Source organism: Danio aesculapii, chromosome 5 (assembly GCF_903798145.1).
Source record: "Danio aesculapii chromosome 5, fDanAes4.1, whole genome shotgun sequence".
Taxonomy (NCBI): domain Eukaryota; kingdom Metazoa; phylum Chordata; class Actinopteri; order Cypriniformes; family Danionidae; genus Danio; species Danio aesculapii.
The window spans coordinates 54,432,496-54,458,273 of NC_079439.1; the positions used below are offsets into that span (position 1 = coordinate 54,432,496).

General features: G+C 34.3%; 1 protein-coding gene across 1 annotated transcript in view; it reads right to left on the minus strand.

Annotated features, from left to right (window-relative positions):
* skic3 (SKI3 subunit of superkiller complex) overlaps positions 1–25,778 on the minus strand; it is a 63,084-nt gene that overhangs the window by 14,187 nt on the left and 23,119 nt on the right. Inside the window, 16 exon segments of the mRNA XM_056458478.1 lie at positions 1,994–2,146; positions 4,188–4,352; positions 5,922–6,046; positions 8,916–9,044; positions 11,895–12,006; positions 12,839–12,892; positions 13,013–13,085; positions 14,313–14,537; positions 14,638–14,761; positions 15,990–16,114; positions 16,237–16,314; positions 19,478–19,571; positions 22,273–22,414; positions 24,494–24,568; positions 24,658–24,726; positions 24,798–24,854. Coding sequence (XP_056314453.1) covers positions 1,994–2,146; positions 4,188–4,352; positions 5,922–6,046; positions 8,916–9,044; positions 11,895–12,006; positions 12,839–12,892; positions 13,013–13,085; positions 14,313–14,537; positions 14,638–14,761; positions 15,990–16,114; positions 16,237–16,314; positions 19,478–19,571; positions 22,273–22,414; positions 24,494–24,568; positions 24,658–24,726; positions 24,798–24,854 — 1,800 coding nt within the window.

Below are 25,778 nucleotides of genomic sequence, written 5' to 3' on the forward strand. Positions count from 1 at the left end.
AAATCCTAGAAAATCAGCAGTTTCTGAAACACTCAGACCAGCCCGTCTGGCACCAACAACCATGTCACGTTCAAATTCACTTAAATCACCTTTCTTCCCCATTCTGATGCTCGGTTTGAACTGCAGATTGTCTGACCATGTCTACATGCCTAAATGCATTGAGTTGCTGCCATGTGATTGGCTAATTAAACATTTGTGTTAACGAGCAGTTGGACAGGTGTACCTAATATAGTTGCCATTAGTGTATTATTATTTTAGACACACATACTGCATTATATTTTTTTTTTTCTGCTATTTAAGGACTATAAACATGGAACATTTTATACTGACTAGTGATTTTCTGCAGATGCACGTACACATTTATGGGAAATCTAGAGCATCAATTATAACTTTGTGTTTTTAGGGACTTTTTTCTGTTTACAAACGATGTAATTATCTGATATATTATCTAATATAATAATATAATATAGTTCAAAAGAGCATCTATTTGAAATCAAAATCTTTTTATAGCAATTAAAAACATCTTTCTTGTCACTTTTGATCCATTTATTGTGTCCATACTGAATATAATCCTTTAAACATTTCAAAGCATCAAACTGACCCTAAACTTTTGGACAAACTAATTTAATTTTGAAGTTAAATGAACCAAATACATAAGTTCGAACACAGAGTTATCTGACAAGATTTATGTTTAGCTTTCCACTACAGTGTGATGCTTGTCTGAACGGATCTTGATCTTTTTATAGCCATTTATCTGTCTAGACTGCGTTTCATGGAGATCTCATGAGTTCTGAATGAACCATTTCTCTTTGTCTCACAGACCATTAGGACAGGATTCAGGCTGCAGCTGTCATACATTTAAGTTTGAAATCCCACGGTAAACACTTTTGGTTGAGTTTGAAAGCTGTCTAGAAGAACTGTATGAATAGATTTTGAACAACATTACTCAAGACATTTTCCACAATTCCTCATTCATGAAAGAATTTTTCTAAAATTGGTCCTCAATCTAAATGATGAAAAGTAGAACAGTACTGATAAAGAGGTCCTGTTTTGATTGAATTCAATTTGATTTATTTCTGTAATCTATGCTTAATTTGTCATTGGATTCAGTGAATATAGATTTAAGCAAATGATATAGCTTTTCTTTTTGGCTTTTATCACAATATACATTAATATCATGCTATTGACATACTTTCACAAGTATATTAACAAAAAGAGCTCTACTTTTTTGGTGTAATGCTTTAACAGTGAGGGAAAACAAGTCTTTTACAGAATTTTGGTTAGTTTTTAAATTTTGATGAACTTTATTAGATTTTAGCTACAATAAATAAAGTATTATTAAACATTAACTAAATAAATGTAAATGATCTACAAGTAATTTAAATTTAGTTTTATCTGTTTATTTAAATTAACTATACAACAATTTTGAATATTCTTAAAAATGTATTCAGAAAGTGTTGAAGTGCCATCGATAACAATATCATATCAATATATATCATAATCATATCATATGTATTGTATATATTGTATTACTGAATTTAAACTACTGATATAATACAGTGATTTTCAGTTTAGAAATATTGAATTTGATTTAGTAATTTAATTTATGAGCCACAGACTTGTAAATAAAGTTCTTATCATGGGGGAAAAAAATTATTCAAAGCTTTTGAGAATCAATATTGAATTGAAATAGCCCTGATTAAAACTGTTATGCATGTTCTATATTGTATTAGAGCAAATTGGCATATGTCTGCTATTGACATTTCAAGAAATAAACAGTGAATTCCAGTTCATAAGTGGTAAATTATTGATTAAAAAAATAGATCTGTACACAAAACCTTTCATTAGAACATGTTATGTCAAATAAAAATAAATAAATAGATTCACAGCTTTGAAGAATCAATATTGAATCAATCACAGGTCTTATTAAATAGGTCTGATGAATCTATGCATTTCTCTTAACATCCCAGTGAAAGATTATTCTGTTACTCACCAAACATGGTGTGAGTGCCAAAAGTGAAAGTCGGAGCAGGCTGCTTATCTTGCCGCTGTGGTCCCCAAGCTGAGAGGCCAGCTGAAGACTCTGTTTATAAGCCACTGAGGCCTGAGCCAGCAGACCCTGAGAGCGGTAAACCTCAGCCAACCACTGAGAAACAATGGGATTAAAACAACAACTCTATTTATCACACATGTAAACTTTGTTAAAGGGATAGTTCACCCAAAAATATGAAAATGAATCATTCACCCTCAAGCAGTACCAAAACATTTGTTTCTTTCTTCCATTGAAGACAAAAGAAGATATTTTAAAGAATGTTGGAAACTGGAAGCCATTCAAATCCGTAGCATGAAAAAAATACAAATATAAACAAAAGAAAGAAACAAAGGGAGGGTGAATAAATTGGCATGATAATTGGATAAAAAATCAAATTGTGATTTATCTGATCCAAATTGCGATTTGTGATTTAAAATGTGATTTACTACCATTTCATAAAAGAGCTACAGGTTTGATGTGGTGGTTTTAACGGCACCAAAGAAAGACCAAGCATAATCATGAGGTACGCTACACTATGCAACTGTTTATTTAAAACCAACCTTAAACATTGTTGCCTTTTATTCCAATAAAAATTTCAGTTGTCATGATAAATTAAGAAAATAACTACAGTATTAATTATATATTGATAACTACAGTATCAATTAAATGAATTATATATAAAATCTTATATATAATTATAAATAAAACCTTTAAAACTTTTACATTTAGACTGTGTTTGATTTTTCACATTGTTCAGGATGATGTGCTTATGAACTGTCGGAACTGTAAAAAACTATATACTTGTTACCACATTTAATGTGGTGTGCATTGAAATAATTACAGCTTTTGCAAATTGAAAATTGCACCCTTTCAAATTGCGATTTCGGTTTAGCAACGATTAATTGTGCAAGCCTAGAATAATTGAATGCAGAATTCAAATTTTGGGTAAACTATCCATTTAAATATTTCTTTGATCAGTATAAAATATTTGTTGATTTCACTGAAATATCCAACATTACTTAAAGAAACAATCCAAATTTGGGGGAAATATGGTAATTTTACCTGCAGTTAAACAGTCAAGATTTTTAGAATTCAAGATGTTTACCATTTTGTAATGCATTCAACTGATCTCCGGGTCTGGTAGGACCCTTTTAGCTTAGCTTAGCAAAAATCATTGAATCAAATAAGACCATTAGCATCTCGCTCAAAAAAATGCAAAAAGTTTCACAAATTTTCAATGCTCAATAGGTACTAATGGGCCCAAAGTGTGCCAAGAAAATATCCCCCACACCATTACACCACCACCACGACCTGAATCATTGATACAGTCAATTTTATTTCCTAATTTTCCTAAAGCTTTTGTAGTTACATTAAGACAGACAAATATAGCTATTTTCTATGTCATATCATTACAGGCTCAATATTATGCAGCAACTGGAAAAAGTCCTCAGCTAGGTGACTAGGTAACAGCAATGCGTAATATCATTGTGCCTGCTTCAGTCATGGATGGCAGCAAAGTTTCTTGATGATTACGCCATAATGAGAGTATAGTTCCCAGAAAAACATCAGCATAGAAAATAGCAACCTTTCACTTTCTGTTGGTCTTAGTGCACAATGTAACTATAGAAGAGTCAAGCTTTAAATTGGAAAATTATCAAAACTCTTTTGAGCGAGATGCTAATGGTATAATCAAATTCAATGACTTGTGCTAAGCCAAGTTAAAAGCATGTACTAAATAGGCTGATTGGAACTTGTAACTTGTAAAATGCCTATTTCCTAAAAGAAACTGTATTTTTTCTATAAAACATAGGCCTCAAACTGGATTCCTCGAGAGCTGCAGCTCTGCACAGTTTTGCTCCAACCCTAATCAAACACGGCTGGTCCAAATAATCAAGGTAACTAAGGTGATCAAGACTACTAAAGACTATTAAGCAGGTGGAGTTGAAGATAGTTGGAGCTAAACTGTGCAGCGCTGTGTCTCTCCAGGTATTGAGTTTGAGACCATTGCTGTAAAGTTTTTTATGAAATGAACTTATAACATTCAGACCTGACCTTAGGGAATAAAAACAGCAAAAATAAAAGTCATTTGTCTACACACAGTAAGAAAATCATTCTGACTCCAAGCCCCATTCAGCGAAGTAGTTGGTGTACGTACATGCCAAGCGGACACAGATGTGTGATTGGCCATGACCGCAGCACTGAGCTGATCCAGCACTGCCGGAGGAATGCCGTTACCAGCCTCAGACAGCAGAAGGCGCTCGCACTGAACCTGCCTCAACATCAGGAACACCACAGGATGCTCCGGAGACACACTAAGAACCTGACAGAGCAAGAAAGATATAGACAAGCCATTAAAATGCAGAGTAATTACACGCTATTCATAAATGAGATGAAAAACAATATGTTATTATTGTTATGAACTTACTGCTTCTGGATTACATTTTTATGACATACATTCATACTCTACATCAGACACATACTCTACATCAGGGGTCACCAAACTTGTTCCTGGAGGGCCGGTGTCCTGCAGATTTTAGCTCCAACCCTAATCAAACACGCCTGAATGAGCTAATCAAGGTCTTACTAGGTAAACTTGAAACACCCAGCCAGGTGTGTTGAGGCAAGTTGGAGCTAAACCATGCAGGGACACGCAGGGTTTGAGATTGGTTTGAGATTGAGATTCATGCTAAACTACATTTTCTGTCTATGAAAGATGAGGAAACTCTCAGATTTAATCTGAAATATTTTTATTTGTGTTCTGAAGGTAAATTTAAGTCTCAGGGGATTGGAACAACAGGAGGGTGAGCAATTAATAACTTGTAACTTTGGGTGAACTAATAGCTTTATGGCTTCTGGCGGTGTAAATTTGCAAAGATTTACTTGGCTAACTTTGGGTCCAATTAAACACTGATTAAAAATATTGTTGCTGACCATGCTGCAAAGAATTAAAGCAGTTCTGAAGGTCAAAGAGGCGTCATGGTGGCACAGTGGGTAGCACAATTGCCTCAAAGCAAGAAGGTCTCTGGTTCGCGCCCAGGCTGGGTCAGTTGGCATTTCTGTGTGGAGTTTGCATGTTCTCCCTGTGTTGGCGTGGGTTTCCTCCGGGTTCTCCGGTTTCCCCCACAGTCCAAAGACATGCACTATAGGTGAATTGAATAAGCTAAATTGGCCGTAGTGTATTTGTGTGAATGTAAGAGTGTATGGATGTTTCCTGGTGTTGGGTTGCAGCTGGAAGAGCCAATATCAATCGCATGAGCCCTTCATTTATCTTTAGAACACAAATAAAGATATTTTAGCTTAAATTCGCTGCGTAAAACATATGCTGGATAAGTTAGCAGTTCATTCCTCTGTGGTGACCCCAGATTAATAAAGGGACTAAGCCGAAAAGAAAATGAATGAATGATGACTGAAGGCCAAAGTCAAGACAAAGTAAACCAAATTGTGCAAACATCTAATAAGATAATCTTGTAAAATAATCAGATAAATGATTCCTAATCACGTTGCTGAAGGAAATTTCAATTCAAAATATCAACACACTTTAATAAGCTAATCAAGATGGTCAGGATTATTAGAAGCTTTCAGAGAGGTGTTTTGGGACATGTTAGAGCTAAACTCTGCAGAACATTGGCCCATAACCAGCAGAACTAAATACCCCTGCACTATAGATACACTCCTAGTGTAACAGCGCTAGTGTTTTGAGTAGACAGATACAGCCACAGGAGATACATTGGACAGACAGTGCCTTGTCAGCTAATGAAATAAGTACATGGTTCTCCCTAGAACAGGACAACCTGTCTGTGCCTGAATCAGGCAGGGATGCCACATAAATTGGGAACTGCATAGCGCACTCACACAGAGAGAGAGTGTGTGTACATGTGTCTGTTTGTACCTGAGAGCAGAGAGTCTCCGCCTGGTCATACTGGCCACTCAGTTTGAGTCCAGTCACAGCCTGCTGCAGCACCCACCCCTCTAGAGCCTGAGCCAAGAGCCCGTCCTCTCCCTGCAGACCCTTCACTGAGAGCAGACCGCACACACAACACAGCTATTAGTTTTTGTTTATTTACATTTTAATACCTTTAGTACATAAATAATTATATACAGTATTTTATACAGTAATATTTTGCAGCTCAGAATAAATGACAAAAACTATTCAATTCCTAAAGTTATCAACATATTTCTAATTAAAAGAACACTCTACTTTTTTGGAAATAGGTCAACTAGAGTTGAGTTTTACTGTTTTTGAATCCATTTAGTCGGTCTCCGGGTCTGGCGGGAGCACTTTTATCTTAACTTAGCGTAGATCATTAAATCAGATTATACCATTAGTATTTAAAATATATATATATTTAGATAATTTTCCTATTTAAAGATTGGTTTTTCCTTCAGATTGAAAATATAGTGCGTAGCCATCGGCTTTTTCTTTTTTGAATTTTTTAAACAAGATGCTAATGGTCTAATCTGATTCAATGATTTATGCTAAGCTAAACTAAAATGCTCCTGCCAGACTTGGAGACTGGCTGAATGCAGGGTGCAAACTACGGAAGAGCTAGGGGGAGCTCGGCTCCCCTAAGCAAGGCATGGGCTTTCTGAAAACATTATTTGTGAAAAATAATTCACTTTGATACTTTGACGTGTGGTTTCAATATTGTGTAATGCAGGGGAGTCCAAGCTAGGAGTCCAAGTCCAGTCATGTCAAATACTGACAGCCAGATGCTTTCATATGGACACTGCTTATTCATTTTCCCAAACAAATGATGTGATGTGTTTCGTTTTATTAGCTTCATACGGTAGGCCAATACATTGTTCTTTTTTTAAACACAGTGACATTACTGTAAACATGTTGGACAATTAAGGTAAAAGCAGGGTAAACTTGATAAAAATGAACCCCTTTCAATGGTGTTTCTTTCATTTGATCCATATTTTACTGGAGTGATCCTGTGTTTTTTATAGCCTACACCATTATAGCAAAGGACTCTCAATATTAAAGTGGAAAAAAGAAAAAAGAAAAATATGGGCTCCCCCAAAGGTCATGGTATAGTTTGAACACTGGGTAAATGAATAAAAAAATGATAAAGCTCAGTGGTTTAACTCTAGGGAACTTGTAAAATGAGCCAATATATAAAAAATGGAGTGTTGCTTTTACAAAAGACAATTCTACAATAAGTGATTATTTATTTATTTTTTACTTTTTTTTGCAAATAAACCATTGTCTGTTGACACTAAAAACAGTGCAGCCCGGAAAATAATGCTTAGCATTCATTTTAGTCTGATAAGAAAGCATGACGGTGGATCTTGTTTTGTATGACCTAAATAAAAACACCTTGTAAAAACAACTTTGTCACACCTAGATTTGAATTGAGCAAAAAGCACTCTTCTTGCACTAGGATTTAGTTCATACAACTTATTTTTGTGCTATTCATCCCATTTCAACTCCCAAGTCACTCAGTGCTTCCCACACATAGACTTTACTTGGGAGGGCCGCCCAGGTATATTAACGGTTGCCCAAGTACATTTAGTGACACTTTTTTACTATTATTGTCATCCTTTTATACCTTTTATATCTGCTCAATACAACCAAACATCCGCGATCAATTAAGTAGTAGAAAATCTTCTCTCGTTTACCAGTTTATTTCTGTGCCCACGAGACCTATCAACACTTATGCAGAGTTTTACGTGCTCTGCAGACCCACAGAGATAAACATTTTTTGGGATATAAAAAAAAATTAGTCCGGCCCAGGTTTCTAAATCTCCTAAAATGACCGGGATTCAAATTTTGCTTTCACTTTCTAAAACTTGTGTGCGTTTTTGCATTACTCTTTAATTAAAAACTACTTTCTGCCTGGTTTCACAGCTGACAGCGCACGCACAGCGCCGATACCGAAAGAAAAAGAAAATAACAGATTCATTCATCTAAATGACTCCGAAAAACTTTACTATATAGTCTGACAGGATGAAATGACATCTAAACTGGCTGCAAAATATATGTACACCATTAGTAGTGGTTAATCAATGCATTTCCTCTATTAAAAAAAAATAATCTACTCGTTTTAATTTTGCAATTATGATAATTTTTAGAGAATTAGAATTTTAGATTTTTTTATTTTTGTTTTTATTACATTTTCTGTCATTTATATTTGCTGATATTATATTTCTCTCATTTGCTGAATATTTTATGAATTTGATGATGTTAATATATTACACAGACTATTTTATATACATATCTAAAATGCACTGGCATTTAAGTTAGTTTGAACTTGAAAAAGGGAGAAGCAGATTTGACATGTCAGTTGGTACATATGGCTCCTAAATAGCATAAACGTATGAGAAATAGTGGATTTCCTTTTTATTTCAACAGTCTTTTTATTTATTTATTTATTTATTTTTTACTTTAACCCATTTAAAAGAAACAGTTTAAAGCAGTGTCATTATAAACACAATTATTATTAAAAATGAAATATGTTTTGTTTGTTGCATATAGTTAACTATTTATGTGATGTGGGTAAATGGTGTATTTCAATCCGGCTACCACCGCAAGTATATTTCAAACCTGTGGGAAGCACTGTCACTAATACAAAACGTTCATGATATGTTTGATATCATAGAATGGAATTTAACTTGGTGAAATATTCAGGTTAGGTGCCTATTTTTCAGTGATATCTCGTAATCAATATGATATGGGAACCAGCAGAAAAAGATACTGAAGTTTTTCTAGCATTAACAGCCTGCTTTGCGCATAACACACAGACTTTTAGACATTTTTTTAACAGCATAAACAGTACTATTGAACGAAGTCTATTTTATGCTCCCCAAGGCTGCCTTTATTGGAAAAATACCCACGATTGTAATGGTGTACACTAACCAAACATTCTAAGTTCTCACTGACCTTTTTCAGACACCAGGGCCATGTGTGCCCTCTCCAGATCTTCTCTGCGAGGGGCGGAGCCTGTGAGGAAGCATGCAGTGTTCTCTGTGTGACAGGCAGCCATTAGCCCTGCCCACCCAGCAGGATCATCTCCAATTGTCAAACAGAGAGAAAGACAGAAGACACACAGATCAATCTTACACTGAATCACTGTCATCCTACATTTGACGCAGATAAATATTTCATCTGGCTTATATCTCTAGCTTTTATATCTCTGAATACAGTCTTGGCACTAAGTCCTGGTGACTCCTGCTGGCGTGTTTAACGCAGAGTTCTCAGTATCCAATTGGAACTTTTTCATTATTATGGTTATAAAAGTGTGTGTTCTGGCCAAAACTGCATTAACACATTTTTGAACAAGAACACAAAGCTCATTACAACAGTTTGACATAAATCTTCATGGTGTTGCGTATTTCAGGGTTCACACACTTTAAAGCCAACAATTCAATCAATTTCGAACAGAACAAAAAAAGTCCAGCTCTTTATATATTATTTCATTCCTATAGAGAAGAATAGACATTTGTATTTTCTGCTGAGCAAATGAATTTTAATGACTTCTCCAGTGAATACGTTTGGATACGTTAGGAATTATTTTAGGTAAATAAAAAGTAAAATACTAGACACTGAACTTTTAAAAATTTAATTTAGTCAAAATAAATACTTCAGACAAGAGCAAATAAAGAAAGACTGATACTCATACTGATGTGAGTACTGTAAGTGTGGATTTAAAAAAAATTAAACAATAAATAGAAATTGTAGCAAATTGCCTATTACAGAATTGAGCACAAGACAAGAAACTATATGGCAGAATGATCCACTTTTGGATAAGGAATAAAAAATTACACATACATATACATATACACATACATATACATACATACAGTTGAAGTCAGAATTATAAGACCCCCTTTTTATTTTTTTTCCCCAATTTCTGTTTAACTGAGAGAAGATTTTTTTTCAACACATTTCTAAACATAATAGTTTAATAACTCATTTCTAATAACTGATTTATTTTATCTTTGCCATGAAGACAGTAAATAATGTTTGACTAGATATTTTTCAAGACACTTCTATACAGCTTAAAGTGACATTTAAAGGCTTAACCTAGGTTAATTAGGCTAACTAGGGAGGTTAGGGTAACTAGGCAAGTTATTGTATAACAGTGGTTTGTTTCTATCGAAAAAAATATAGCTTAAAGGGCTAAAATATTTAAAATAATTAAAACTTTAAAATTAAAAACTCATACTCAACTCTGCTTTTATTCTAGCCAAAATAAAACAAATAAGACTTTCTCGACAAGAAAAAAATATTATCATACTGTGAAAATGTCCTTGCTCTGTTAAACATAAAAAAAATTCAAAGGAGGGCTAATAATTCTGTCTTCAACTTTGTATGTGCGTGTATGTATATTTATAAAGATAGATAGATAGATAGATAGATAGATAGATAGATAGATAGATAGATAGATAGATAGATAGATAGATAGATAGATAGATAGATAGATAGATAGATAGATAGATAGATAGATAGATAGATAGATAGATAGATAGATAGATGGATTGATAGATTAGATTAATATATTAATGCTTTCTCAGGAATTAAGTAAAATAAACACTTTATGTGTTTTATTCATGATCTGCCGACTTTAAAACACGTTATATGATTGCTAGTTTGGCATGCAACTTTTGCCATTAGGATATTTCCATATTTGAGTAGATTGGATTTTGTCTTGCATGAGCCAAAAAGCTGTTCAGAGACATCACAAAAAATGCAACCGACTTTCCTGGAAAGGGATTTTGATCTGCATCCTGGGCCTCAAATGGTCTAGTATTGGTTCTGTTGTCTACTAATAGTGTGCGTTATGGAATTATGATATCTGGGGTCTTGAAAACATTTTTTAAGTTTTTGAGTAAGTGACTCCATTTGCCAGCGAATAGAGCTGCATTATTCTGGATAAACTGGAAATTGTTTTTTTTATGTTTGTCTGTTTAAAATATAAAGATTATGAATCTCTCGAATAAACCAATCTAAAAACTAAACCAAGTAACATTTAATTTACTAGACACAGGATCATAAAAAAGTTACAGTGTATTTAATAACATTTTATTATTTTAATTATAATTATTCTTTAATCAGTTTGACACTTTTTTTTTATGAGCAAGTGTACATGTTATGCTTTTGATCATAAACGGCTGTTTTAAAAAGTTACATAATGTCAGTTTTTTGTTATTTGAATATTTCCACATTCAAGTATATATCGTGAGCTAAAAAAAAAAGCTGTTCAGAGGCGTTACAAATATCCTGTAAAGGTACTTTAATCTGCATCCTGGGTCATCAATCTAGTATTGCGGTCTACTATTAGTCTGGGTTATAGAATTATGGGCTCTTAAAAAATGTATTTCAGATTTTTTTTTTTTTTTTGAGTTAGTGACTTTTTAAGGATTTAATCTTGCCAGAAAAAACAGTTGCATGATTCAGGGTACTCTGAGAAAGATGTTTTCTTTGTTTCAAATAAAGAAAGATTAGGATTCTCTCACAAACTAAATAAAAGTGTATTTAAAGGATAGTTAAAGGATTATTTGATTACATTTTTGAAATCCTTCTGAAATTTTAGCTTAATACTTGCATGGATGAAAAGATAAAATACTGACACTAACTTATAAATAAGCATGACATCTGCTCTCTCTGGATCAACGACATGAGAACACATCTCAATGTTTGCTGTGATCAAACTTGTTACAGCTAAGGCAGATCATGCAACTGTTTGAATTGAGATTTAGATTTTTTTATTAATCCTGCAGCTCGACCTGATAACAGATTCAGGGTGTGTGAAATTATCAAGACAATTTCCATGAGAGCAACCTGAATCTTTTCAGTCAGATGCACAATGGTGATGCACAACATCAGTGAAGGACACAGGAAGACTGGGACTCAGATTACCTGGGCAGAGCAGCACGGCTCTCTGGATTGTTTTCAGAGCGTTGCGTCTTCCGTCCTCGCCAGAGTGCCGGCCTGAGGCCAGTTGATTCACTCCACTGTACAGCAGCGCCCTCTACAGATGGAACCATTTCAGCTCTTACACACACATCTCGACATATGACTTCAACAAATATTAAAGTCTGTGTAAAATAAAAATATAGGATGCTAATTTTTACTCTTCAGATGAACAATTAATCAGTGCTAATTCACTGAAAAAAAAAAACAGTTTTCTAGTAATCTTCAATTAAAGTCTGATCATTTGCAACTTGGAGTTGCAGTTCTTATCTGCTAACGTCAATTTGATGGCTTCAGCCACGATATTCTTAACCACACCGCCTTGATCATTAGTTTGCTGCAAGGAAAATATGTGCAATAAAACAAAAAATCAAAAATGCTACATTAAATTAGAAATTATAGTCTTTTAACCATCCCAATCATTCTCCTCCTCAGATGGGACGGAGGGCCAAATCAAAGGTTACCTTGGGCCAACCTTGGCGTGCGGGCCCTAGTTTGGGCATCTCTGGTCTAAATGGATCTACGTTTTTTTTCACTTCACCTCATACTTTATTTTCTCATCGATAATTCACCCATCAAATGCTTTCTATTATCTGACATGCCCTACCCCCTTCAAGACGCTTCTCATTTGCTTTTTATTTGATGCACTTGAGCTCAATAACTCTCAATGGCAGAGCTATGATAAAACAAAACATTATTAGCTGTTTTTTTAAAGGGTGGAGCTACTCTATGTCCCACCCTCTCCTTTGTTCTCCTTAGATTGATTATAACATCGAAAAAAGAAAAAAAAGCAATCATTCATTTAAAAACAATTCACAGGACCTTAAGGTCAAATGTGTACATCAACACACTGAAATAAAAGTCTCAGCAACTTCCGGACTTTAAGTTACCTTTCCAAGCGTCAAGCTGGCTTGACATGCCACACTGCCGGCCACAGCACCTCCCTGATGAAAAAATTAAACAAATGTGAAAATCAGTAACTTATAGTCAGTGCTTTTCTAATAGGTGAACTATTCCTTTATGAAGGTAATATAGATCTTATAAGATTTAGTGTGAATACTCACATCAGCTTTATTGGGGCAGTATTGTGGGACCAGTCTTGAGAGAAGAGCCCAGAGTGATGGATTTCCTGGGTTCCTACAACACAAAAGATGTAAAAATCCATTTAATTAAAAAAAAAAAGGTCTGTCAAAAGAAAGAGAGGTATGTTTGTGCACATTATTTGACATCTGGGTTAACGCAATGATTCATAGGTTAATTTGATTAAAGGGTCTTCTCTTTAACAGCGTTCTATTTAAAAAGGAGGACATTGAAAGGTCACTTGCTTTTGCACAAATAAAGAAGAGCATTTAATTTAATCAAAGTCCTCAATCCTCCACTCAACTAGACAAAATCAGGCCAGACGAATGTTCAATAATTGAAGTGTCTGAACTTCAGCTCAACAGCAAACCAATTAGGTTAGTCTATTTTGATCCGAGTCCAGCTCTAAGCAGATTTGCACGCAACAATGAACCATTTTAAAAAAACAACAAAAAAGTAAAATAAACAAAATAACAAAAAATAAATTTAAAAAGTAAAAAATAAATTTAAAATAAATTTAAAAAATTTGAAAAAGTAAAATAAAACAAAATAAATTAACAAAATAAAACAAAAATTAAATAAAAAAAATGTATTAAATAAATTTGAAAAAAGTTAAACAAAAAAACTAGACTAAATAAACTGAAGCGAAATAAAATAAGAGTAAAAAAAATAAACAAAAAATTTATTAAATAAAAAATTATATTTGAAAAAAGCTTTATAAAAAACAACAAAACATAAACCGAAACAAGACAACTGAAAACAGGTGTGCTGCTTAGCATTTTTGTAATATGTTTTTATTACAAAGAAAATATTTTATAATATTGTATTGTATTATATAATTTAAAGTCATTTATAGTTTATGCTAACAATAGTGCTAAAAGATGCAATTTGACACAAAATGGCAGCAAATAAACACATGCCATTTCCTAACATGCTTTACATTTAATACAGTATGTACTTTTGTATGCCTCATTACTAATATAATCCACAAAATCTACGAGGATCAAGATTCTTGACTACTGACACTTCATAATGAGCAGGGATACTTTGCCTGGCATTGCTTATTACATGTAACTTTATCATATTATATGTATTTAGGACAGCAGCATCATATTCTCATGTTACCCAGTATCATGGGTGTAGTGGACATTTTAAAAGTGGGGGGCAGCTGTATGAAATCCAAAGGGTTTACATTTTTAATCACCTGTTTCTAAATGGTCTGTCTCAAAGTGCGGGGTACGTATCTCCCGCGTCCCCCCCGGTTGCTACGCCCCTGCCCAGTACCTGTGTATAGCTCTGGAAGCCTCTCTGTGAACTCCACTGAAGTTGCCCTGCAGGGCCAGCAGGGTGCAGGTGAGAAGACAGCGCTCCTCCACAGCGCCTCCTGCAGGCTCTCCCAGCTTCAGCAGCTCAGTGAGTGTAGCACTGGCCAGAGTGATGTCCCCATTAACCAAGCCCAGAGCACACAGACACTGTAGGCTCTCCTGGACCGGCTCTTTTAGCATGGAGCTACACACACAAGAATGAACAAGACGATAAAGGATGTGCTTTTGACCACTGAAGCAGAGAATGTGTTATTTCGATACGGCCAGTAGAGTGGGTGGTTTACCATTTGAAGAGAAGTGTTTTGGCATGATCCATGCTGCCCAGCTTGTGTTGAATCAGGGCCAGTGCTGTAAGTATATAGGCCTTTTCCTTCTCAGTTGACGCAACTGCAAGGGCTTTCTCATAGGCTGGAAATGAGCACAAAAATATAGGCTTACATATTTTTTTCATTCTTTGGGCATAAATTGAGAATGTAGTGCTGTTTAACGATTAATCGTGACTAATTGAGTATAAAATATAAGTGTGTGTACATATCGAACAGAGGCCAGCTAGCGAAGTGCTATGCAAGTAAAACCTCACTGACCTCTAAAGGTGCTCTAGCGACAGACGCCAGAGGTCATGGTTTTTAGCCTCCTTGTCAGAGCAACCGACTCCAATGCAAAGAGTCGCCAGTTCGATCCCAGCTCAGATCAGGTTGGGTACAGTAGGACCAGTGGGTTACTTGTGGGGGCTCATCCGGGATAGAAATGAGGTTTAGGGGGATGAGTATAACAGAGGCCAGATAGTGAAGTGCTATGCAGGTAAAACCTCACTCCTCTGACCTCCAAATGTGCTCTAGAAACAGACGCTAGAGGCCATGGTCTTTACCCTTCTTGTTACAGCAACCGACTCCCATAGAAAGAGTCGCCAGTTCGATCCCAGCTTAGACTGGGTTGGGTATAGTAGGAGCGGTGGTTTACTTGTGGGGGCTCGTCCGGGATGGAACTGAGGTTTAGGGGGGTGAGCGTAACGGAGGCCAGCTAGCGAAGTGCTATGCAGGTAAAACCTCACTCCTCTGACCTCCAAATGTGCTCTAGCAACAGACGCTAGAGGCCATGGTCTTTACCCTTCTTGTTACAGCAACCGACTCCCATACAAAGAGTCGCCAGTTCGATCCCAGCTTAGTCTGGATTGGGTATAGTAGGAGCGATGGTTTACTTGTGGGGGCTCGTCCGGGATGGAACTGAGGTTTAGGGGGGTGAGTGTAACGGAGGCCAGCTAGCGAAGTGCTATGCAGGTAAAACCTCACTCCTTCGACCTCCAAAGCTGCTCTAGCGACAGAGGCTAGAGGCCATGGTCTTTAGCCTCCTTGTTAGAGCAACCGACTCCTTATGCAAAGAATCGCCAGTTCGATCCCAGCTCAGAGCGGGTTGGGTTTAGAAGGCTCCAGATTTGGCTTCAGTACTAATTAATCTAATGTAAATAACAAATATAATAGCTTCCTATTAAAAACATGAATTTAAAAAGATAGATTTGTTAGGGGTGTACTTATATATACTGAGCACTGTATATATAAGTTATATTTAAATAGCTTTTATTTTGTGTCTGATTAGTCACAATTAATTGTTTAACAGAACTATATTAATAGCCACTCACCCTGAATGCTCTCTGGAAGGCGACCGATTCTAAAACAGGCAAGCGCCAACCCAATGAGATCATGCAGCTCCTCTAGTGGCGTGGAGCAATAAATGCGCACTGCTTCTTCCCACTGCCCATCATCACTAACAGCCACATTTTAAAACAAACATTATTTTGCACTGATAATGCAGATGACATTCTTATAGACAGAAGATTTATTCTGATTTACAATATTCATTTATAGATAGACAATGATGATTTTTACCTGAGGGCACGTCCGTAACCCCTCAGAGCAAAGCTGAGCTTGTCTGTATGAGCGGATGCCTGAAGCAGCTCAACAGCTCTGTTGAGAAAAGAATAAATCAGCAAAAAAAATACAATGAAATGGTCTAAGTAAGTATCACAAATTTTCAGCGGTGTAATTTAGGTCAGGGGCTTTCAAACTGCGGTCCAGGGACCCACAAGTGGGTGTATTAGGATGCTAAGGGTTTAACGCAAATGTTTAGAGGAGAAAGCTGATTTAAAAAAAGAAAAAAAAATATATATGTGATAATAATATATATAAAATAAAAATAAAAATTTATATAATCTAGTTACAAATTAACTGAAAAGTTATATTCTTTGCTTTTATTTCATGTAAAACTCTAGCTAGAGTGTAATATTGAAGCCTCTTGCTTCCTAAGCATAGGCTAAGCCAAAGTGATTCAAATGCTAAAGGTAAGCACTAAGACTGTGCCTTTGTCTTTGGGTGACACTTTTAAGCTGGTCAGGGCAGGTGAAACCTTAGGATCTATTCAAGACCCTAAAACTAAGTTCTTCAGCTAAAACTAGTCATGCCCGTTTTCTATGTCTCCATCAATGACTGTAAATAATATGGACGACGGGCACAAACTGTCACAAAAAACTGATGAATTTGCAGCCTGGGCACGTGCAGGATTACCAGATGGAGCCAGAGGCGAAGCCACGGAATCAAGCTTCCAACCATACGCTTGTACATCAAATCAACCACAACCCCCGAAATTCTCATTTGACTGTCCGTATCTGCACTATAACAAAGGCTCACTAATATAAATATAAGCACTTACATTTAAAAACACGTAATAATATACGATTTATTTGAAAACTGTGTGATGGAAGTGTGATAGTTTTTAATAACTTAATAAAAACAATATATGTTGGACTGCAGAAATAGTCTTTTATGATATAATTTTTGAAATAATCTTTCACACACTCTAGCCTGAGTTAGACTAAGCTATGGTGAGCACAAAAAAATATTTCTCTTATAACGGGTTTTTGGTATTTATTATCTTCATTTTAGGACCCAAAATATACACATCATGGACAGCTATTTGCCATGCATGAAAAATCGTGCGCTTCTATTAACAAAAACAGCAATATTTCTAAATATCAACAGGATATTTACACATGCCAGCACTTTATAAAATAGTCCTTAACAATTTGTACAATAAACTTTTCAGTTAATACATCAATCGACATCTATCATCTGCTGCAACATCACTTGTATATTGTTTATTAGTTTTTCTTTGCCTCTGTTTTCATTTGGTTAATTCGATGCCTTAATTACATCTGTCAAAGAGGAATTTACATTCATTTTAATGTTTATTAGGTGTTTTAAAATAAAAAGCCAACGGTAAATGATGTGTATAAATAATACATAACATTTACAGTTCTATTTGGTATTTAGTTTCTAGAACGTAATATTTTTGAAAAAGCAAATTCAGTAGACAACTCTAACATGCAGAAACTCAAAATGTCTGATCAAGTCCTGTAAATCAAGTTCAAATAACGTTACAGGAGATCGATCTGGACATAAGCTAACATTAGTTTTGTCGTCCTAATTATTATTTCAGACTGATAAAAAGAATTACAGCTAGATTAGGATCACCTGTTTTCCCTGACATGATAACGTTTGGCGTGTATCAGCAAACAAAAGCCCACATTTAACCGATTAAACTGTGATCCATCATATCCTGTAGGTCAGAAAGTATAGTTTACTGCTTAACAACTCATTTTATCATGGTCAAATAACACAGAAATCAAACATTGGTACTAAAATCTCCTTCTGAAGCTCCGACGGTCTGCTTAGAGAAGCTGTCAATCATGAAGACACACCTTGTTTTTATAGTATTAAATCACTGGCTTAAAACATACTTTTTACAAAAATGAACATCTGTGCCTATATCAGCATGATATCCAGTGCCTCTATTGACCAAAATCATGTTTCAGGAAAATTTATAGCAAGTGTAATTAATTTTTGTATTTGGGATCATGTCTCATTGGTTAACACGGGGGAGGCGGGCTTTATGACTTTTACTGGGCGATCTAACGGCCGGGAGCGTCACTCAAAAGCAAGCGTGCAGCACACTTGGTCTTCACCTACAAACACTCCCCCCTCCTAAAACACATAATAGACAGTAAGACTCGGTCTGATTTTAAACTTGCTTTCAGACTCGTGATGAAACTTGCAGACTGCAGACCTGTAAGAGACTCCTGCAGGCTCCTGCAGACTTCTTGAAGACGCTGTATGACCAACTAACCAACATGTCTCAATAAATCAATTCTGCTTGTTTCGAGTCTCCTGGACTGGGTTCTCTCTCTCATTCATTTTATTTTTTCCAACAATATCGATAAAATATTTAATATAAAAAAATATTAAGGATCCAATAAACAATCCAAGATTAGGTTCAAAAGTTATTTAATTAATACGTAATTAAACCAATACAAATGACTATACAATTATTAATAAACATTGTGAAAAAATGAATATGAAAATAAAAACCATATAAACTGTAAATAATCAGTATAACTATATGGTAAATAAACAGTGTATACACACACATATACATACATATTTATATATATATATATATATATATATATATATATACATACATATATACATACATATATACATACATATATATATATATATACACACATATATATATACATATACATATATATATATATATATATATATATATATATATATATATATATATATATATATATATATATATATATATATACACATATATATATACATATATATATATATACACACACACAAACACACAAGTAGATAATTAATAAATAAGATAATTAAATAAGTAGATAATAAAATACATATAAAAAGTTTGAATGATGTAACTTATTTAACTGTCTCAAAGTAAACTTTTAAACCAATTTAAAATATTTTGTTTTCTCAGCATGAACTTTGTTCATACAAGAAACTTTAAAGAGTAAATTAATATTTAAAAATAATAAGAAATAAAAATAGAAATAGAGTAAAACATTTAAAAAAGAAAGTAAAGGAATATCGATTCATACTAAATGCGAACCCAGCCTGCGGTTTAAGAAAAATTTAACTATATACACACACACACATACATTTAACCATTAATATTTCAAATGACGTTAGGTAATCGAATTATCTCGCTGGCCAAAACAATTTTTCACATGTGTAATTAGCTAGAAGGACAAACCTGCGATAAGCCTCAGTGGCCTGTTTCCTGAGCTGCAGGTGTGTGTTCAGGTACCCGAGCATGATGAAGGCGTCTGGGTCTGTCTGAATCCTCTCTGGTGTGAAAAACAGAAAGAACACTGAGCTTCATTACCTCTCTTCATCTTGCAAATTTGTCACTGTCACATGAATGTTCAGTGAGGGACACATTTTTTAAATGTGTCTAGTCATTACACCACCAAATTGTTCAAGCCATAATGGGTTTTAAACGGTTTCCAGGCTTAAGACGCTTTTATGAACAAAGAGGGTGGTGCATTATTTGAATTATATATAATAATTATTTGCTCCATAGCATGCAGAATTTTTAGCATTGCCTATTAAAAAGTGCATATAGTACCATTTCAGTGTGTTTACCTACTTTAAAGGTTACAGACTTTAGGTTATAAATTGCATACTGGTTGCACTTTAGTAAACATTTTAATGCATAAGACACGCACTTAATTTTAGCTTTGGGTAAAGATGATATTTTATGTTTTAATCTAATGCAGTTTTACTGTATTTATTCAGATCACACATTAAAGGCATAGTTCACCCAAAAATGAAAATTGTGTCATCATTTACTCATCCTTAACTGGTTTCAAAAATGTTTGACTTACTTTCTTCTTTTGAACACCACTGACTTCCTTAGTACTTTTGTTCCTAATGCAGATGTCAATTGCCATTTTTTCCCAACTTTTTTTAGAATATCTTGCTTTGTGTTCAATAGAAGAAAAAATAAAATAAAGGTTAGGAAACTAGCATTTTTTTGCTGAACTATTCCTTACAATTACACTCCTAGGGATCTAATTTAACAATCTAGGCGCAAAGTCTAAAGCGCATGGTGCAAAAGCATTAAGGCTGTGTCTGAATCCACTTTTGCTATTTTCAAAACAGAAAAATATGCTCTGCGCCCCGGCGCATGGTCTAACAGGGTTGTGCTTATTCTCTTAATGAGTTATGGGTGTCTTTGAGCATAACGTGCATTAAACCAATCAGAGTCTCATCTCCCATTCCCTTTAAGAGTCAGTTGTGTCGCGACATAGCACATTTGCTATATACATGGTGGACTTAATAAGTGTAAAAACTGAACACTTCACTAGCGAGAAAACAGCTAAACAGAGCATCGGCAGCATGAAGCAAAAGAACGAGCCTCCTCCATTTGGCCTCTTTACTTTTACTTCTTACTTTACTCCTTTACGTGGATAAGGAAACGGTGGAAACTCAATAATTCATTTAGTTTGTTAAGCACAAAGATTTATTTCAAAACTATTTCTAAATTCAATTCCAATTTCCAGCAAATGAATACATGAACAATAATAACGAAGTGTGGTCAAAAAGCTGAGTTATATTCAAACACACGTCCTATTCTTATGCCTTATATAGTGATGCATACGTCTCCAAAACCCGACAGGTGGACAAATCTAAATTGTTTTTAATAAAACAAACATAAATATGCATATAATAAATAATAATACTGCTAATAATAATAACAACATTATAGAAATGCAAATTATCATGAATAAACTCCTTTTTAGACCAGAACACCCATGAGTCTATAAAGTGGCGCAAATGGATTTGCTTATTAAACAACGTGGTGAAAGCGTGAAAATTAGGGTTGCGCTGGTCTGAAAAAACTCTGTTTTTCACTTTCATTTTAAAGACCAAACCTAAAATTTCAAAACAATCAAAAAAAGGGGAAAGGAAATGGAATGCTGGACTAAACATGTTTGTTGTATGTGAATACAGGTATATTTTTATCATTTGAGAACTGGTAAGAGCTTAGGAAATGAATAAAGCAGCAAAACAAAAAAGCACTGTATTTAACTGTAACAGAAAACACTGCCACTGTGACTAGAAAAAAAGCATATAGATTAAGCATATTTAAAGTGATAGTTCACCCAAAACTGAAAATTAACCACTATTTACTCATACTCAAGTGGTTATATGTCAGTTTCTTTCTTCTAAAAACCGGTAACATTGAATTCCACAGTAGGAATACAAATACTATGGAAGTCAATGGTTACAGGTTTCCAGCTTTCTTCAAAATATCTTCTTTTGTGCTCAACAGAAGAAAGAAACTCAAAACAGGTTTCAAACAATTGAAGGTAAAGTAAATGATGATATTGTTCAGTTTTGTGTGAACTATCATCTTATGACATCATGTTTTCAGATAATTTAGCGTGCTTTGGTTTTTTTTGCATTTATAATTCGGTCAAACTGTCCCAGAATTTGTTTGGAAGTGGCCTGAGATGAAACTTTTCTGCGGTCTCGGACTGCTGGTTTGGACTGTGTTCACGCTTATTCAAATGAACTGCTTCATCAAAGAAATGCCACCAGAGTTTGTTTTAATTAAACCAAACCTGCCAATAGCCAAGAACACAGCCTTAAGTCTTTAACACCTTAAGTCTGTGTAAACCGGAAGTTGTGAGAATCTTAATTCAGTATGTTGATGTACTTCCATCTAAAACTAAATATTAAGTAGAGGGTGGGGATTTCTTGCGGGCATCATTCCCTCATAGCAAACTAACAGTAAAAGCCCTCAGGTTGATATCAAATGAAAGACTGTTACTCCCAAAGTAGAAGCAAATGGTCAGACTTTCATAGAAGGTTATCAAAACAATCAATTTTTTTTCAGTAGATGAGTTTGCATAGATTAATTATTCGCCTTAAGAATGACAATGTGAGCTAGCTAAATAAACATTTTACAATTTGATTTCACATGGTCTTTAAAGAGCCTTAAAATATCTTAATTCAGCGTATGTGTTTGTGTTCTCATACCAGTGTACTTGCTCAGAGCCACTTGAGCAGCAGAAACGGCGTTCATCTGGACAATGTTGTAGAGATAGAGCTCCGAGTCTCTATTGCTCCTGTCCAGCAGTGTGGAGCAAACACAGTAGGCATAACCCTTCACTCCTTCAGTCTAAACAGAACATAAAACAATCATTAGAACATGAAAAAGAAATTATACAATACAATTCAAACCTTTGCAGTCTTTTTTCAAGAAGTTCATTATTTTATGCATCAAGGATGCAATAAACAAATAAAAAAAGGACAGTAGAGACAATCATAATTTTTTTAAATGCAATCGAATTAATGTTGTTGCTTTCTATAGTATTTAAACAAAAACTCACTGTACTTAACATAGACCAAATAAGCATATTAGAATGACTTCTGAAGGATATTGTGACACTAAATGGGGAATTATTAGGGCTACATAGTGCACCCGGTATATACACATATACACTATATACAACACCAAATCAGAAAAAGTTGAGACAATTTGGAAACCACAAATAAAAAAAGTGGTGAATTCCGAATTTACTTTGACGTACTTCATTGCAGACTATATGAACATGAAATATTTCATGTTTTGTCTGTATATATGTATATACAGAATTCATCGACGACAACAATGGGTGTTGTTTTGGTTTAAGGATGAATTTGAAGAAATATTTTGATCCACATTACATGCTGAATACTAATATGTACCCCTGGACCACAAAAAAGAAACTGAGATTCATATGAAAGCTGAAAAAAATAAGCTTTCCACTAATGTATGTTTTGTATGGTTAAGAAAATATCTGGCAGAGATAAAACTATTTGAAAATTTGCGGTCCGAGCAAAATCTAAATACGGAGTAAATTGCCTATATAATAAATCTCTTAGCAATGCATATTATTAATTAAACATAGAATTTTTATAGAATATTTACTGTATGAATTTCACTAAATGTTTTTACCGAAAATTATCTTTACTTAAAATTCTAACAAATTTTTACAAAAAAAAAAAAAAATAAACAATTATTTTTTCCCATTCAATGCGTTTATGGATATTCCCAAAAACATAGCAGTTCAACATAAGACTGGTTTTAGCAAAGTCCAAATATCTGAATGGTTCTATTCAGGGCTTGACATTAACGCCCGCCAACCCTCCAAATGCGGGTAGATTTCAGCGGTGGCGGGTAAGACAGACACTCCCACTAGCCACTTTGGTTGGTTAAAAATAATTTTCCAGAATAAAAACTCTTAAAAGCAGGGTTCGACAATAAGGATGGTCCAATATGCATGCAAAGGCGATCTTAGAATTGAGAAGCAACATGCCTGACAAAAATAATTGCGTTCACGCGAGCAATAAAAAGCAGGGAAATACCGAATGAGAGGATAATCACTCGTGCTAACAGCTGAGGTGATGCGCGCGACTGTTTAAAATGTGTGCACGATCTCATTTACTAGTCTAAATAGACTAGACAAAAAGTGATGAACATTGCTGCTTTCAAGAGTTCCAGATTTGTCTTTTTGTAAGCAGCACCAGTTTTTCGCTTTAACCATTCTATAAACAGATTATTTATGTGTCTAACGTTAACCATTATGTTTTTTTTACCTGCTTTCTTTTGCGTTAATATGGTTTAATTATCATTTTTTACAATAACATTGCTTTAATTGGAAGTTTAAATCTCTTATTTATGTGTAGTTAACTGGTGACCTTTAGCCAGGACAGATTACTGTGCATTTGTTTTGTTAAATAAACAGTATAGTATACAGCCATATTTTGCTTGTTTTGACACATTTAAAATTTGTGGCTGAGAAATAATTAATTGTTCGTGTTTGGTGTGGTCAGAGATAAATTTGGTAAATCCTTCATTTTGAGCATTGGAAATTATGTGAAATAAAAACTAATTGTAATACTATGAAACTATGACCCATTTGCTCATAATTATTGAGCAAGCTCATACATGACTCATATTTGACATACATTCACATACAAAAAAGTGAAATGAATGAGGAAGCATGTAGAGATGCCGCTAAATCTAAATAAAGTCATTTTAGTATGTCAAAGTCATATTTATGCCTATAAAAAATATTTTCCTAACAATAAAAGTGTGGCTCGTGAAAATGGCGAGTGGCTAATAATGTTGGAAAACTACTAGCCACAGTGGCTGGTGATCAAAAAAGTTAGTGTCAAGCCCTGGTTGTATTTATTTAGAAATTAGTACACATACATGAGTGCTTAGTTCTGTGGTGTGTCTGAAAAGATCCATTGTGTCATAACTGCCAACTGTCTCAGCAATGAGAGCCTGTGTAACGAGAAAGATGTTAGATATGTTGTGAGCAGGTCACTGGATGTTATATTCATTTTTGATCTCACACAAGTCTAAAGAACCACCTGTCCGATCCAGCAATTCACATAAAGGGGCTCTAGAGACTGAGCAATCTTAAAGGCTTCATGAGAAAGCTAAAAAATGCAGAAAAGAGACCATTAGTGTGGATGTTAATCGTCATTTTAATCACCTGACCAAATCATACCTCTATATTTCCCTTCTTTAGATACAAAGCACCAAGGTTTGTCCACGCTACCACATTCTGAAAAATAACCAGGAGATACAGTTATTAGCCCTCATGTGAATTTGTTATTGTTTTTCAGTTTCAGTTTTTCAAGTGATGTTTAACAGATGCAGTAAAGATTTCACAGTATTTCCTTTAATATTTTCTTCTTCTGAGGAAAGTTTCCGAGTCATTTCTCAGTTTAGCTGGAATAAAAGCAGTTTTTTTGCAAACAATTTTAAGGACAATATTATTAGCCCCATTGAAAAACACTTATTCACTAACTTATCCTAACTTACACTGCAAAAAAATAATTTAGTTTTCTGCTTTTTGGTGTTTCATGTTTTTATTTTTTTCCTGTTAATTTATGCTTTTGAATTGCATTATGGGACGTTGATCTTTCTTTCAACAACTTTAAACCTTGACAAGTTTGAAAAAAGGACTTTTATGAATATATTTTATAGTTTAAAGTGCTATATTGTCTGGGTCGGTGTTGTATATGATGCTACAAAACCAGTACATTTTCTATTATTTTACAGACTTATTTCTCGAAATATTGTTTCTTATACATTATATTAATTAAAACTACTAAAATGTCAATAAAAGTCACTTTGTTAAATTGTAGAGTTGAATTTTCAACATCAAAAGTGGACAGAACAGAGATCAACATCCCATAATGCAATTCACAACCAAAAATAAACAGAAAATAATTGTGAATCACAAACTACTGAAACTGTTAATTAAAATAATATCTAGCAAAATAAATAGTAAAATATTATATATTTTAGTGTCAAGATGACAAAGACTAAAATTAATTTTTAAAACTATTGTTTAAAATTAAAAATATATATATAATATCTCAGTTAAGACACTTGCCAAATATTTTTTAAAATAAAAAAAAATTCACAGGAGGGCTGATCATTTTGACTTCAACTGTATATTACTTGCATCCACACAAATGTT